The 17,274-nt window shown below is 44.5% G+C and overlaps 1 protein-coding gene across 1 annotated transcript in view; it reads left to right on the top strand.

The window, feature by feature from the left end:
* Nucleotides 1-17,274, top strand: part of Dock2 (dedicator of cytokinesis 2) — a 403,875-nt gene that overhangs the window by 58,274 nt on the left and 328,327 nt on the right. The window contains exons 9-15 of the mRNA XM_055604610.1: nucleotides 1,068-1,149; nucleotides 5,797-5,932; nucleotides 7,334-7,409; nucleotides 8,162-8,238; nucleotides 8,770-8,895; nucleotides 10,327-10,451; nucleotides 16,315-16,413. Of these exons, the coding sequence (XP_055460585.1) occupies nucleotides 1,068-1,149; nucleotides 5,797-5,932; nucleotides 7,334-7,409; nucleotides 8,162-8,238; nucleotides 8,770-8,895; nucleotides 10,327-10,451; nucleotides 16,315-16,413 (721 nt within the window). The remainder of the gene's footprint in view (nucleotides 1-1,067; nucleotides 1,150-5,796; nucleotides 5,933-7,333; nucleotides 7,410-8,161; nucleotides 8,239-8,769; nucleotides 8,896-10,326; nucleotides 10,452-16,314; nucleotides 16,414-17,274) is intronic.

The raw sequence follows: 17,274 nt of genomic DNA, 5'->3' as shown, positions 1-17,274 counted from the left end.
TCACCATTCCCTCATATACATCTTCTCTGAGTTTCCATTACTTTGGAATGTTTTAGAAGTTGAGTTTATTATATGTGTACATTGTGTCTATTTGTGTGCACACCATGATTTGTGAAGACACCCGCAGAGTCTGGAATTGGAGATACAGGCCATTGCAAGCTGCCCCAGGCAGGTGTTGAGAACCAAACCTGGGTCCTTTGCAAGAGCAGCAAGGACTTGTAACCCCTCATCCATCTCTCCAGCTCCCTTCCATTAGTTTGAGGACAAAGCCAAAACCTCCAAATGCCCTGCATAGCCCATTTGCTCTGTGTCTTCTTTTATCTTTTCTCTTACCATTTAACTCTTAAACCTCTTTCTCAGATTCCTTTCATGGCCTTTGCGTACATCTTTACCTCACTCAACTTGATCGCGTGTTTTTTTTTTTTTTTTTTTTTTTTTTTTCCTTAGCAAAGATGTCTCTGTCCAAACAGGCTAGGGGAGGGATTCTCAATGTGCATTCTTACAACATCCTGAATGTTTCCAGCACACTTAACATATAACTATCATGTCATTGTCAAATGGAATTAGAACAGTTTATTTAAATTGTATCACAAGTAACAACCGTACGGTCCATCTCAGTAAGGCATTCTATTAGTAGAAACAGTTGTACACCCAAGGGATAACTTCAAAAATCCAAATCCTGACTTCAGTCTCAGAAGGAAAGAGGGCTGAAAAGGGAGAAGTGCTCTTGGCATTCTGCAGAACCTGCTAAAATCCTCTCTGACTTTCTCAATAACCTCCACAGAGCATGCAGCCACTCGGCAAAAGTATTAGGCAGCTGTGCCGAAATGTTCTTAGCAGCTGGGGAGGAAAGGTGTGCGTGGATACACATATGTCCATAAAAATTCTTTCCCCAACTTAATGTCTGTGTCCCAACATAACTTATCTCTCAAGGGGAAGACACATAGCTTTCTCAAATACTGCCCTGTCTCTGGTAGCCCCCATGGTGCTGAGAACGTAGTTTATGCGCACGCGCATCTTTGAACGGAGGCTCCACCTGTAACAGGCTGCTGCTCTTCCTCCCACAGTGAGAACTACCTGGTGCGGTGGGGCAGCAAAGGATTCCCAAAGGAGATTGAGATGCTCAATAACCTGAAGGTGGTCTTCACGGTGAGTGTGCATTCCCTGGCCGCTGAGTTCTAATGCGGGCGATGACCTGGCCTTGGGAAGGAGGCTGGCCCGGCACTGGTCAGGATGCAGCCTGGGCTCCGTGCGGAGCTGTGTTCTGGGCTTCATATAGGGACCCATTGCTCATGGAGGCATCGTGTGTCCTAAGGATGCTGCTGGGAATATGGGTCATCTCTTTTGCTCATCCCTTCCTTGTCCCTTTCTCACTCCTGTACACACAGAAAACACAGTGTTATGTAGGCAAATATTCCTCTGTGAACAACAAAGGCCAGGTGACCCAGGTATAGAAGATACTATTTTGACTTTCTAGTTAATTCACAATGAATCTAATTTTCTTTCTTTGGGTCAGACCTTTCTGAAAACACTTCTAAAATACAACAGGAAAAAAAAATAGGACCTGTCTAGAACACTGACTGCCTTATTCAACTGGACATTCTGAGTATAATTAAGTTGCAGGTAACTAAAGATCTGACAGGCCCTTAGGACCATCCTTCCAAATAACAACACTTACCAGCATGACTTATATGTAAAAGGCTAAAATCAGTTGTTATTTGGATGTTCTTTTTGAGAGTGAACTTGACCCTTTAGCTCTGGGTAAAGGTACAGTGAACAGAATGAGATCAGGGTTATAGTTTCCAGCAGAGACCCCTCTCCTTTCTTTTCTTTGCTAAGGCTGCTGGCATTGTCTGCAAGCTCCTTTGGGGAGAAGACTGTGTGGCTTTGTGCTCCATTGCCTGCCTTAGAGAGGGAAATTATGGAGGAGGAGCAGGGATGGGTTTGGCATCGACCAAACTGAGGCGTTGGGTCCAGAAGTGACCGACATGCTAGATTAACCCACCTTGCTCTACAATGATTTTCCTGTTCCAGCCCATTAAGTGCAGTGTCTTATGTCACATTGTGATTAGATTGGGGTATAGTGGATTTATTTTGTTTGTTATTTCCTGAAAAAATAGGCTGCAGGCATGGAATTCCCTCTAAGCATAGGTCCTACTGCTTAGAGTTCTCTTGGCATATACAAATGTGCTTCAATCTTGTTTATCTATTACTAGTTGGAAGGAGGAGCCTTTTTTTATTTGTTTGACAAATAGGAGAGTCCCACAGAGCTTCCTGATTAAACCAAGAGACAGATGTTTCATGAGACGGGGGAGGACAGAGAATCAATCAATGCTTCGTTGTGCAGAGGACCAATCCATGATATGAGCATGAAGGAAAGGGCAGGAGCGAGTTTGTGTCACACAATATTAGTGAGAATGGGATCCCGGCTTCACAGAATTCATGGTGCCACACCTCTGCTTTGCAGAACAAGTGAACTTGAGACCTTCAGTTGAGTGGTTGGATAGACTGATGCTTCCGTCTGTTGAGATGATTGACATCTTCATTTGGAAACATGAAAGGTCATGGTGTTCTCGTGTTTTGTATGGATTCAAGAGCCACATGTAAGCTCTGTGCCTGCTGCTAGGATACAGCAGTGAACAAGCTGATGAGGCCCCTGCTTTCAGGTCCACTCATAGGGGGACCTGAAATAAGAATAGATTGTTATTAACAATTTAAATAAATTTGATTATTTTTATTGATTTTATTTAAACACTTATACTTTGGTCTCCCAAAATTCTCACATTTTTGTGTATATGGTGGTGGTGGTGGGAAATCATAACACTAAAACTTAAAGTAAACCTCGCCTGCTATAACAAAGAGGTACATTAACATGCCTTTCATTTCCAAGCCTTCTTTCCTGCCGCTTCAGATTGCAGGAAAGCAGATTTTTTAAAAAGAAAATTAATTAATATAAAACAAACAGTAAGCACATGATAACAATGTCAGAAAGCAATCCAAAATAACACAGGTAATTAAAACAGGGTGACTCGATGCTATATGACTGCAAGCTACTTTCAACCGGGTGTCACAGTGACGTTTGCTTAAGCTGGACATGAGCTATGACTTGGCAGATGGGGTACTAGTTGGCTTTCTCTCTCTACCCTCCGGATGTTTCCTCTCTCTGGTCTCCTCTTCTCAAGCCAGGATTGTGGCTTCTTGGGCCCGAGAAGCTGGTATATAGAACTGGCTGATTGCTGATGTCCCCTCCATCTGCTACCTGAGTATTTACCCTCCTTGGCCTGCCCAGTCTGAAGCTACAGTAAAGAGTGGTGGAAAGTGGAAGGCATGCTAACACACGTGGTTGCTCTTCTGCTTCCCCCTGCCCCAATGTCCAAATTTTGTCAGACCAAAGCGGAAGTGACTGGCTTGGGGACAGCCATCCAATGGAGCAGAGCCTACCTTCTCAGCTGCTCACTCACACACTGCTCGTTTATACACCATCTGCCTGCACTGTGACACAAGTGTGCAGGCAGTTTGCTGTGGTAAATAGAACATTCAGATTCTCTAGGGCCAGGGGTCCTCCTGAGAAGTTCTTAAAGAACTGCATTTTCCTTTGAGGACAAGTGACATCTTTTCTTTGGGTGTGGAGAGAGGAAATGGTTCTCAGAGCCTTATAAGTATATCTAGTGTATTAGTCGGCTAGAGCTGATGTAACAAAGCCTCACAGATTGGCTGACTTAACAGACATTTATTTTCTCAGAGTTCTGGAGATTAGACATCCTGCAACAGAGAGTCTGTGGGGTTAGTTTGTTTGAGGGCATTCTTTAGTTTGTAGACAGCGCCTCTCTTCCGGTGTCTTGCTCATGGTCCTGTGTACATGCATTCGAATGAGTGTGTGTGTGTGTGTGTGTGTGTGTGTGTGTGTGTATGGCTTCTAGTCTCCTTTGCTTGTAAAAACAGGTATAATATTGGATCAACCCACTCTAATTACCTCATTTTAACCACATCATCTCTCCAAAGGCTGATTTCTAAATACAGTCATACTCTGAGGGCCTCAGCACAGCAATTCTATGTTGGCGAAAAACATTTTAAGTGTCAAGGCCTCAGCAGCTCCAAAATATCTCCTAATGATACCAGTCCAGATATTAATATATATAATATATATATTAATATCTATATTAATATATAGATATATAATATGTTTATATATATATAAACATCTTAATGGGAGGGGAGAATGGAGTTTATTGTGAATATCCAAGGACAGAAGTCTTAAGGATGGAGAGAATTTGATCTACACAGAGGAATAAGAGGCAGGCATTTGAGGTGGAGGTGTGTTTAGAGAGAAAGACCCAGAGTTTCAAGAGAGTATTGTATATCCCCAGCACAAAAAAGCAATCTTTGTAGATAAAAATAGAGAGAATGGTGAGGAATCAGCTGGTGAGGACAGCTGGGTTTGTTGTGTGTAGTCCCTTTCATGTCAACTTGGAAAGATGAGCACTAATAAGGAAGGAAACAGGGAGCTATTAAAGTCGTTGGGGGATGAGGAATTACCAAAACCAACCAACCAAACAAACAAACAAAAAACCAAAACAAAAAAAAAAAACCAAAACAACAATACCAAAAAAAAATCCCAGTCAACATATCTTCCAGAGATGAGTTCTTCGAAGGTTCTAGAGTGGGACAGTTGAAGGAGTCCTGCAAGCCTGCAAGTTCCTCAGGTCAAGGCAGGCTGCGGGTGCAGCAGGCTTTCTTGGGTAACCTCCTCTTTCCCCCTGCCCATCAAGGTGACCCCAGTGATGGAGGAGGCTTTGTTTCTTCTGCCAGCTGGTGCAAAGAGAGCCCTTCATGACCCCTGGTTTTTAGGAACAACTTAGAAAGATGTGTGCTTTAATCAATCGGCAGGGAGGCAAGGCAGCTGGAAACTCAGAACTCCTTTTGCAGGAAAACCCAGGATTTGCTTTCAGGGCATTAAACCTGGCCTATGGATTTTATGGAAGACAAGCCCATTTACTGAAGTTCACTGACTGAGGAGGTTCATAGCCACATGGAGACTAGTGTTTGACTAGTCATGCATTGTAGCCTAGTAAAACTGGCATAAGAAATTTTAATCAACCCATGTCCTTATAGGGAGTTTTGGGCCATGCCAGGGTCTTGTCTTATTCTCAGAGATTCTGCCCTCTGCATTTTCTTCTTCTCACACCACTCACAGTGAGAGCCAGGGGCTGGTTGCTCTGCCCAGGCCGTGGTTCTAATGTGATCTGTTCACCTGTCCCCTGTGCATATGCTCACGTGAGAATTAACTCTGATGCCCCAGCTGTCTAAACCAACATAATAGCATGCCTTGCTGTTTCTGGTCCAGGTCATCCTAGCTGGCAGGGAGCCCCATGAAGATGGGGCACCTAAATGCACTACAGGATGCTGAGATGCTCAGGGCATGCCTCTGCAATGTTGCTACAGTTACTAATCTCCATCCCAGAGTTGCCAAGGGCCAAGGTCATGATCCTGAGGAAGCCTTCCTGTAGGGGTAGTAGAGATGCAAAACATAGATCATCTTAGTAGTACTTGAGAGAACTGTCAGGGATCAGATGAAGATGCAAGCTGGAGGCTCCAGAGTCCTGCCACTCAGTATCTTGGGTCTTGTCTTCCTTATCGAACCAAAGGATATGGTGACCTCGTTTTCTACCTTTCTTAGGACAGACAGTGACACTAAAATGGCAGACACACTCCTTAGGAATGACTTTTGCTTTGTCCCTGTTTCACTTGTTTTTATTAGATACACAACTATAACTGCTGTCTTTCCTGCCCTTACAGGATCTTGGAAACAAGGACCTCAACAGGGATAAGATTTACTTGATTTGCCAAATAGTCCGAATCGGGAAGATGGACCTTAAGGACACTAATACCAAGAAGTGCACCCAGGGGCTGAGGAGGCCTTTTGGGGTGGCAGGTGATGACTGATGTTCTGCAGTTACGTTTTATTGGAGCACACATTTTAGACGGCTGGGTTCTTAAAGATTATTTCTACACCTCTGCCCCAGCAAAATCTGGGCCAAGAAGCCCTTAATAACTACATTTGTGGTGACTAACTGAAGTCACTGGTGACTAAGTTCAGATTTATGAGAAGCTCAGTGAATAATGTGGTCCTAAGGTCTGGCGCAGAGCACCCAGGAGCGCGGTGCAGTCTGGGCAGTTGGCGCCCCAGCTCCCTAGCACTTGTGAGAAAAGGAAGAACAATACGGTCCAGATCTAATTATGGGGCACAAATCATTTTTAAAGAAAAAAAAATATCCAGAATAGGAAATGCAGTTATACAGAATGAGTCAGGCAATCCGTCTGAGTTCCAGATGAGGGCAGACATTCAGGGAGTGAGGGCACTGTGGGGTCCTTATGTGACGACACCTCTAAACTGGCACTAGCTGTGAGCTCGCCTGAAGCTTCATCATTCCTGCCCTACTTTTGTGGTTTATGTGCTATCTGGCTATTAGTGGAAGGAACTACTATTTACCTAATATATTTTCTTTTTTAAAATTAACTCACTTTCTTTCCACTAAAGTATATTTTTCTCAAAGAATGATTTAAAAAGGTTTAACATGGCAGTTGGATATACCAGGTTTGTTCGTTTGTTTTTTTCTTATCATTAGAATATAAACTGGGGGGGAGGTGCTGGAGGGATGGCTCAGTGGTTAAGAATGCTTGCTGCTCTTCTAGAGGACCAGAGTTCAGTTCCCAGCCTCTACATCCAACAGCTCACAATTACCCATGACTCCAGCTCCAGGGCATCAGATGCCTCCAAACCTCTGCACCCACTTCTAACACATGTACATTCACACACAGGTACATACACATAGGTAAATAATGAAACAAATATTTCAAAAACAATAACATATAAGTTTAAAATCACGAACCCTTTACAATCCCTGTGTCTCATCCATTTGTCACCCTGGGAGACTCTTTCTTCTGCCATCGCAAGTCCCCTGTCTTTCCAGTCATCCCTCGTGTACTTGCATGTTGGCTATGAAGTCAGTTGGCAAGGCTCAAGGATTCAACAACTCTGTGTATGTGACATGAGCATGGTCATGAAAAGAGAGTATTTCATTGGATGCTTGGGTCCTGCAGAGATTCCCTGTTTCCAGGTTTTGTGGAAATCTCCAGAGAGATTCAGTGTACATATCTAATAAGAACCATGCTGCTCAACTCTGTTGTGACTCTTCTAACCATTTTCTTTGCCCTCTACCACACCCTTGCGCCCTCCTTCTGATGTTTCTTTCCTTCCCTCCTCTTTTATAATCCATCAGTTTCATCATCCCTGCCTGGCTTCACTGTTAGCTCACTTCCTCTGTCTTTCTAGTTATGGACATCACTGACATCATCAAGGGAAAAGCAGAGAGTGATGAAGAAAAGCAGCATTTTATTCCTTTTCACCCGTAAGTCATTTCTATGACTCTCCAAGCTTTCTACCCCAGCCTTTCTGTAACCCTGGGTGAATCGGTTCCTGACCTCAGGAAGGGGCTAGTGATGGGCTTCCTAAGAGAGCATCCTGAGATATTACTGATCCAGAGACTTACTATAGCCCTGGGGAAGAGCGCCAGACATGGGGGTGAAGCAGTGGGCGAGGTCAATGTGATAGATGGGCAATTAAGCAGATAATCAACCTAAGCTTAAGGCATTAATGTAGCAGGGACCACAGAGCTGTGAAGGAGCAGCTTGTTGGGAGCCCCTTCATTGAAGCCACATATGTATCTGTGACATGAGAAACAGGGACAATAAAGAAGATAATTGTCCTTTTCTTGCTTGAAAATGACTCCACATTGGGAGCAGTGTTAAGATTAAGCACGCCAAAGATCTCCAGGTAATGGGACAGTGACCCTGGTCTAGGCGAGTGATTTGATCTTACAGGAACAACTGAAGTCCTTGTTATCTTCCAGAGCAGACTTTCATGCAAAGACTTTGGGATCCTTTCTGTCTTGTGAATGCCTACTTCTTGTGGTATTAATTGGTTGCTTCAAATCTCAGAACCATGCTGTTTGTGTAAAGGGCATTATATTCTCTGAGCTAACACAGGTGGCCTGACTTTGCACCTAAGTGGTTCTGGGGAGCTCCCTGTGGCAATGTGGGACACAAGATGAAGACCCCACTGGGCACAACATAAACATTTTTGCTCTCTTTTCCTTCCTAGTGTCTCAGCTGAGAACGATTTCCTTCACAGCCTTCTGGGCAAAGTCATAGCTTCCAAGGGAGACAGTGGAGGGCAAGGTACGTAGTTATCATCATACAGATTACAAATACGATGAGCTTGCTGCAGCCCGGGACTTTCTGATCCATCAGTAAATGGATCCAAGTCCTGGACCTAGACAGTACAGTGGGAAGCCCGAGAGTATGTGGTCTATGGAAATACAGACTTCCTCCTGAAACACAGGACAGGCGTTTCCTTCATTCCTAATGAAGGGAGGAGAGGCTGTCTCCTGTATGTCAGGCACTTTAAGTTACACGTGATTTCATCCTCACCTAAGTCCCGGACAACAGATGGCTGATCCTCTCTGTTTTAGAAGACCGTGGGCTCAGAGATGGAGATAACTGTCAGAGGCCGACAAGGTTACAACTTAACTGCATGTTGCCCAGAGCCCCTGCAGCTGGGTTGCTGCATCTGTGAATATATCTGTTATTTTAGGAGTCTCCTAAAGGAGGAGTGGAGGAGAGGGGGTGGGAAAAGAAGGAGGGAGTGGGAGAGAGAGGGATAAAGAGAGAGAGAGAAGTCGAGTGTTCATGGTGAGTGTTCCTTTCCAGGCCTTTGGGTGACCATGAAGATGCTGGTGGGTGACGTCACTCAGATCCGCAAAGACTATCCACACTTAGTAGACAGGACCACTGTGGTGGCCCGGAAGCTGGGTTTCCCAGAGATCATCATGCCAGGTAGGACACAACTGCAATGACCTTCCTCAAGGGTAGGGGCATGAGCAGCGGTGAGGAGTCCAGTTTGTGTAATTCATTATTTTCTTTTTTTTATTTTTATTTTTATATTAATTACAGTTTATTTACTTTTTATCCTAGCTATAGCCACCTCCCTCATTCCCTCCCAAGCCACCCTCCCTCCCTCATCTCCTCCCTGCCCCTCTCTAAGTCCACTGATAAGGGAGGTCCTCCTCCCTTTCCATCTGAATTTAGCTTATCAGGTCTCTTCAGGTCTGGTTGCAATGTCCTCCTCTGTGGCCTAGCAAGGCTTTTCCTCCCTCTGGGGAGGGGGGAGGTCAAAGAGCCAGTCAACTCCCTTTACTTTATTCCTCTACTTGAACAAAACCACTGAAAACAACTCTTTTATACACAGAAACTTCTATGCATCCTCGAAGCACAAACATGGAGATACATACTCCCTTTCTCCCAATCAGATTTTACAGATGCAACAGTCTTTGATAAGCTTTTTGTGGAGCTTCGCAACTTGCTTTGTCACTCAATATCTCATAATGGAGGCACCTTTATTTTTCTCCACAGAAAGCAAACCCATTCTGTCTGAGGATGGGGTATTGTTACTCTCCTGAGTCTTTAGAATGTACATTTTAGAGTCTGAGAGAGCCATGTTTCTTATAGTAACATGTCCAAATGGCATAGGAGGCGTTCAGTTGTTAGGAGTCCTTCAAGTCTTCCTGTGCAGCTCTAACCGCCACTATTAATACAGTCAAGATATGCATGGAAGCTTTTTCAAAAGGGAGATTGTATAATAACACTCCTTTCAAACATCCCTTCTTGGGCTTCAGCTCACATCATTCCCTCTGACTCATCCTTTTCTCTCCTGTGGTTGAATGGTGGTCCAGGGTGGGGCTTGTACCTGCTTTACTTAAAAAAACCCTAGCAACTACTCAATTCCCACTTTGCACTTCCTTCCTGGAAAAACCTATGCCCCTTGCTCTTCATCTGTTGGCTCTACCATGCATGGGAAATCTCTCAACCCTACTTTTGTGCAACAAAATATCTATGATTACGTGGATACATGTATCCACAGAGCATCTATGGATTCAGGCTCTGAAGTTGAGGGCCAAGATCATTTTACTTGGTGCTTTCCTTCACCTTCCCAGAAGATGTCACTAGAGGATGGAAATTAAATGATTATAACAGAGAAAACATGGCCAATTTTGACCATCCTACCTCGATTTCTGCTGCTGATTTTTCTAGCATTCCTGACCCAGCTACTTACATCTCCAGCCCTCCTGTCAGGTTCAAAAAATACCCTTTCTAAACTGCTTGGATTTTCATTGTATTAATGGTCCTTCCATCTCCTTCTCCTCCTCCCCTCCACCTCTGCGATTAGCCAGTGTCTGACTTTAACTCTGGTTTTCTCTTCATCCTCAGGGGATGTCAGGAATGACATCTACATCACCCTCTTGCAAGGTGACTTTGACAAGTACAACAAGACCACTCAGCGGAACGTTGAAGTGATCATGTGTGTGTGCACAGAGGATGGCAAAGTGCTACCTGTAAGAGACTCCAGTCCTCTGAGTGACAGGGCCTGGGACGGGGGCGGGTAAGGGACTGGTCATGACCATATGCTCTCTAAAGGGTCAGAGCTTTGGGGAAGAGACTGAGACGCATGATGTACACTGTAGCTTGCTTAGCACAGTGTCATAGGGTGTAATCAGATCCCATGTCATTCAAGTTTTTTCACCTAAGCATTATTCACTGTATGCTTTCCCAGTTCTCATGGATGCATGTGTACATATGTGTGTGTGTATGTGTGTATGTGTGTGCTTGTTATAGGTCATCTTTTTGCAGTTAAAGTATTGTTTTCATTGAAACCCAAGCTAGTTTAAATCAGGTAAAAATCCACGGTAAAGATCAATACAGAGCCCTGGGCTGGTGTGGAGGCTCAGACAGAATGTCTTCAAAGCAGATACTCTCGGCACTTAATCCAACTCCCCAGCGCTCAGCCAGAAATTTGGGTGGAAAGTCTTATTCCCAAATTGGTCTCCAGAGGGTTAGCAGCATGCATTCAAGAAGGCAAAGCACATGGTTATATTTACACAGCATATGTCCTGTACAATCTTTGTCATGTGTGTTTATATCTATTTACTTATGTTTCCTTTAAGGTTGACAGCAGTTGTGTCCAGTGTGTGGGAGGTTTTTGCTTCTGAATTCTTCCTCTCTGAACATTTAGCTGAAAATGAGATCAGCTCTCAGCAGAAGTTTCAGCGTGGGCTAGCATCCCTCCCTGTCCACCTATAGGGAATCAGATAGCAAAGGAAGGAAGGGGGTGTGTATAGATGGGTGAGCCAGAAGCCTTCTGCTAGAGCCTGGGGCTCAGGCCTGGTACTATCACCTCCTGCCCAAGCATGATGAACACTCTGAGGACAACCATCCTCATGTCAGACTGGAAGCAGCTGCATGGCATTCATTATCACCCCAAGTTAACCAAGGGAGAACAGAAACTCCTGTGGAGGAAAACAAGTCTTAGCCCTGCAGTTCACAGAGGCAGAGACGGGGATTGACCTCAGGCTCCTCATTACAGTGCCTATACATTAAAAAAGACTCTCCAGCTTATGTCCAGTTTCCAATTGAGGCTGCTAGCTGCTTCAACAAAACTCCAGGAAGACCGAGTATCCATTTTAAATGTGAAGAATTTTTTTCAACCGTCTTTTGTTCCTGAAACCACCACAGTTAATTGATATCTGTTGAGAAAAACCCTAGCAACTGCTCATCCCTCTTTTGTTGGAAACTAACACTTTTCTGAACAATAAAACAAGTGAAATACACTTGTCTTGAAAGGACGTACGGAAAGATAGGAGGATTTTTATCTGAAAGGGAAGCTTTCATTCTATGAGCATGTGGATCATTGCTCTGTAGTCATATTCATCTAGTTACCTCTCCAGGGATCTTTTAAACCTCAGCCTCATTGATAAGATGTTGGTATCACTTGTCTTCCATACTGGCCAAAAAAAATAAAAAAAAAATTAGAAGGGACAGTTAACAGGCAAACTGGACATCTTACCTTGTGTCTGATTTTTTATCTTCTCTCTGGCCTTGCCACTCTTTCAAGGCAGACATTGGGTGACAGACACTTGAACTGCAGACAAGCATGTGGGAATCCGGAGGCTGAGGAGAAAGGGTAACCATGCTGATAATTTGTAGTTTACATTGGTGAAGTTATGGGGGAGTTTGGTTGACTGACTATTGAAAATTGATGAGGAAGCCCGTGGGAGGCTTTCCTTTCTCTGTTTGCAGAAATGAATATTATTGCCTAATTAAGTATCATGCAGCACATTCAAATGCCCCTGAGCTGCGTGGTGGGTTCCTGTGAGAACAATCCCTCTGAAAATGGTGATTTCTCTCTAGCCATCTTCAGCAGAACAGACCCAGTAGTAGGCAGTGTGTTAGCCTTACCACAGCTCCATTTGGGGACTCAAGGACCTTGCTTAGGTGGGGTCATAGCAGAAAATCTAATGAGATGGTGGGCTCTTGGGTCAGAAATACAGAGTTCAAGTGCCAAGTATCCCTCCTATTATCCATGTGATCTTAGATAGGTTCTTTCATTCTTAAAATCAGGGCACATAGTCTCTTCTTGTGGGGCTGCAAGTTTAACACAAGAGCATACAGGATAGATGGTATGCTCTCAGTAACAGGTATCAGGAGAGCAGTGTGCTGAGGTGGCCGATCATGGGTAAGTAAAACTTTAGAAGGGAATTGAGGGAAATAGGCAACCCCACCTGAAGCTAGTTTCCAGAGGTTCTGCTGGGCCAAGCAGTAGAGGTAAGGGACAATGTGACATGATTAAGACCACGACTTGTGGGACCAGGCAGCCAGGCTCCAAGCTCAGCTTATCCTGCATTAGCAAGAGGACCTTGGACTGGTTCTGAGATCTCTCTGCACCCAAGAGTCTAGAGCCAGCTCAAAATGGGGCCAGTGGTGGCACCTTGCCCCTGTGATATCAGATGAGGTAATCTACATAATAAGTGTCCATGACTTTGGTCATTATTATTAGAAAGGCATAGTGAGCGCCAGCCCTGGTTACACCTGCAGGTGTTAATTGGCATTTTCCCATGGTGTGGCCTTGTCAGTGAGGAGCACATGCTCTCTCAAAGTCATTCATTCATATTGATGGTATGGTATGGTACACTACAGTATGGTATACTATGGTGTGGTATGATATGGTATGGCATGGCATGGTTCAACCCCCACATGGCTCCTATGAAGTAACCTGAGCATATGTTAGGACCCTCAGTTCTCCGGATGAGACATCACGTTTCAAGATCAAGTCTGCATCAAAGTTTCCTGATGCCCATAAATTGTTGACACTAGCTGTTATCATTAGTTGAGGGTCATGGGAATAGGCAACGTGAAGAGTACAAACCTTGCTGAAACACATGCACTTATGCATCATCCCTAAAAATGGGCTCAGTGCCTGCTCACAATTTCAAATAATTGAAAGTTTATTCATTGAGATTTTTATACATGAATACAATATGGTTTGAGAAAATCTAGCCCGGTGCCTCCCCTCAATCTCTCCTGGATACCCCTCATTACATCATCCTCCAAACTTCATGTACTCCTTCTATTTTTAACCACAGTCCATTTGAAGCTGCTAGTGTGTGCATGGGTTCAGGATCATCTGCTGGAGCATAACAATCTACCTGCTGCAGAATTCTTGAAGTCCTTTCGCAAGGGATGGGCTTTGCGGGTCCTCGCTGGGATGCTCCCTTGACACTTTCAATATTCATTTTGGTCTCTGAAGTCTGGGAGGTGAGATGAGGACAGTTTTCACCATTCTCAGAATAGCAGTGAGACCTTTTTCTCTGGCATTAGGACATAAAGATTCGTGACCAAGATAGTCTTGTGATATCCAGTTGTCTTCTATGAGGCAGTTTCTATTTCACCAGAGAAATATATATGTTTTCGGATTTTATAGGTACATGAGAGTCACCGAGGCTACAGAAAGTGTGAGCCCATAAATGTCATCAGTATAAATCTTTGTAGGCTGGAAGGCGCACCAGCTGCTAGAGAAGGGACACTGCACAAGGAACTAGTGGGCCTGAGTGTTGTTCCAGCTTTGCCACTCAGAGCCTCAGTTTACCCAGCTGTAGAATGGCCATAAAAGAAGAGGTTAGCAGAGGTGGTTATGAGGGTTAAATTGAGCTGTGTGGAGTATAGTAAGGACTTAGCATGATATTAGACACAAAGTCTTCTCTACGGGGTTGAAACTTTTAGGAAGTATGTTTCAGTTTATTACTTCTAGAAGCTGTGCAAGTCTTCCTGTTGTAAACAGTAAACAGTATCTTCCTTTATTTACAGCTCATGGCTATCTGTTCTATTGAAGGGGTATTTGGATAGAGTTCTATGCAGTGTTTTAAAATGGATTTTGTCAGAGAAACCATCGTTCAGCACAGACACTATCTTAGTTACTATTCTATTGCTGTAAAGAGACACTATGACCAAGGCAACTTAGAGAGAAAAAGCATTCAATGGTGGGCTTGCTTATGGGTTCAGAGGGTTAGAGTCCATGATATCATGGCAGGAGCACAGAAAAAGGCTGGCTAACCTACATCTTATCTGTAAGGAGAAGGCAGAGAGAGAGAGAGAGAGAGAGAGAGAGAGAGAGAGAGAGAGACTGGCCCTGCCCTGGCATGGGCTTTTAAAACCTCAGTGCCCACCCCCAATTACACATCTCCTCCAACAATGCCACACCTTCCAATTCTTCTCAAACAGCTCTACCAACTGCAGACCAAGCATTCAAATATGTGAGACTTCAGAGGCCATTCTCATTTAAACCCCCACAGAAGCTAAGTTCATTTATTGCCAGTACCTTGGCAAACAGAGGAGTTTTTCAGTGTCAATGGGAGGTCCTCTTTCCAATAGCGTAGCTTTGTTCCCTAGAGGTCACAGAATACCAATCTGGCAATCTATCTTTGGTGACTCAATCTGGCCACAGGTCCATTGGAGCATCCCATGAAATCTGGTGAGAGGCCTTCCCTCATTTCACCAGAAAATTCCCCCAGAGGCACTCAACTGAGAGTTTCGTTGCTAGCCATCATCACATTCCTGAAAGGCTGGATATTTGAGGTGGAAAAGCGTGGCATGAAAATCACTCTTGGGCTCCTTCTGGGTAATTGTGGCTTGGATATTGTGCTGAGGCCCAAACTGATTAAAAGAACACAGAGAGTGGGGAGGAGAAGAGTGAAGGGTAGGGAAGGAATGAGCATTCAGAGCTGGTCATTTAGCTCCTTTCTAAAGCACTGAGGGTGAATTCATGTGTGTGTGTGTGTGTGTGTGTGTGTGTGTGTGTGTGTGTGTACAAATATCCTCTACTGACATGGATGTTTTGTGTTCCTTTTTGCTCAGAATGTCCTACTCAAAGCCAGCTTAGAATCTCCTTCAAGATGCTTAACTGTCTTCACCTCCAAGGAAACTTTCCTGATTTTTCAGTTGCCCTTAATTGTCCCCCCTTTATATACAATAACCTGTCTTTCCATCCGTTGTCAAAGTGACTGGTAAACTCTCCTGAGCTTTTCCTGCACAAAATTCACATCACATCCATTTTGCTAGAGCAGTGGTTCTTAACCTCCCTCATGCTGGGACCCTTTAATAAAGGTCCTTATGTTGTGGTGACCCACCCACAGCCACAAATTATTTTGTTGCTACTTCATAACTGCAATTTTGCTACTGTTATGAAGCGTAATGTAAATACCGGACATGCAGGGTATCTGATACCCAAACCCTGTGAAAGGGTTATTTGACACCCCTCCCAAAGGGGTTACGACCCACAGGCTGAGAACCACTGCTGTAGAGTTAAGCTTGGGCGTGGCCCCAGAGAGTGCTCCTTCGTGTTTCACTGAATCATTCCTTCCTCAACCTCTCACTCCAGACTTGTTTTTCACATCAGGCACCTGGTGTCTCTCTAAAGCTGCCGCCATCTCCCACCGTCCAGCAAGCACCCGCCCTCTGTGGTGTGTTAGGTGTAGGAGTCCACCAAAGGGGTTATCCCCTGTAAATGTTATGGACATTCACTTTTGGGTAGCAAATAGGATGAGTAAGACTGGCAGCACGCGGTACTCTAAGGCTGGTTACCGTTTACAGCAAGGCAGCCTCGTCAGTGCCTGGCGGGCTCCAGTGCATTTTAGAGGAGAAAAAATACAATGTCTGCAGTTAAGCAGCTGTCACTTCTAGGCTGGGGATGACAGTGTAGAAATCTGTAATGTAGAAGGGCTGTTAGAATGGGAGCCTGGCAGAAGGGTTAGAGAAGGTGAGGCTGTTCTTTGATCCTGACATTGGCCTTGGCCTTGGGGCCAAAACTGCCCCACTTCAGATGATGGCAATGTTATAGTGTTTTCTCTCTATTTTTGTCTTGGTCAGAATGCGATCTGTGTGGGAGCCGGGGACAAGCCCATGAACGAGTATCACTCAGTGGTGTACTATCAAGTCAAACAGCCACGTTGGATGGAAACAGTCAAGGTAACAACGGCAGCTGTTGAATGTTTTGCAGGAAGTTGGGCATAGTGACAAGCATTTTATTTAGATGCTTCACTTATTGCTTACAAGCACCCTGTAAGTTTGTACTCTGTCTCCCTCATTCTAAAGGTGAGGGTGTTGGCGCAGAACAACTGAACAGCTTACCTACAACCCACTGCTAATGTGGGTTGGAGCTAGGGTTGCAGCCTGGGCAATGCTCAGGATTCATGCTCTTCTCTGCTGGCAGAGAGATTAGAGGTGGACTGGGGCTGCTAGCATACTGCCTCCATTTTAGGAGTTAAGTCTTACAAATAAAGCAAGATCCTTAGAGGCCCAGGGTTCATTTCCAGCTCTACCTTTCCTTCACCAGATGTTTTGTACAAGCCATTCAGCCACTCTGTGCATCGGTTCCTCCTTTGTAAAATGGGGGGAATGATAACTGGGAAGAAGAAATTATTGAATACACACAGAAGGCTCCAAAATGGAGTATGTACTCAATCAATACTATTTATTCCCGGCTATCTTGAATGATGAGAGGCAGTTTCATGGAAGCCTAACTGAAAATGACATTTCTTCAAGTGTCCAGCATGCCCCTTTTAACTCACCATTCCAGGCACCTTCAGGCCTTCTCTGTTGTTCTAGCTGGCTCTCTGTTGCTATGATAAACACCGAGGCCAAAGGCAATTAGAGGAGGAAAGGCTTTATTTCATTCATGCTCCCTGACCACAAGTTGTCACTGACAGAAGCAGGGGCAGGAAATTGAGCAGGAACATGGAAGCTGGCCTATTAGCTTATGTGTAGCTAGCTTTATAGCCCAACACTACCTGCCCAGAAATGGTAGTGCCCTCTGTGGACTGAGCCCTC

This window comes from Psammomys obesus, unplaced genomic scaffold (assembly GCF_907164565.1).
Source record: "Psammomys obesus unplaced genomic scaffold, mPsaObe1.curated_primary_1811, whole genome shotgun sequence".
NCBI classification, from domain to species: Eukaryota; Metazoa; Chordata; class Mammalia; order Rodentia; family Muridae; genus Psammomys; species Psammomys obesus.
This window is presented reverse-complemented; position numbering and strand designations above follow the sequence as displayed.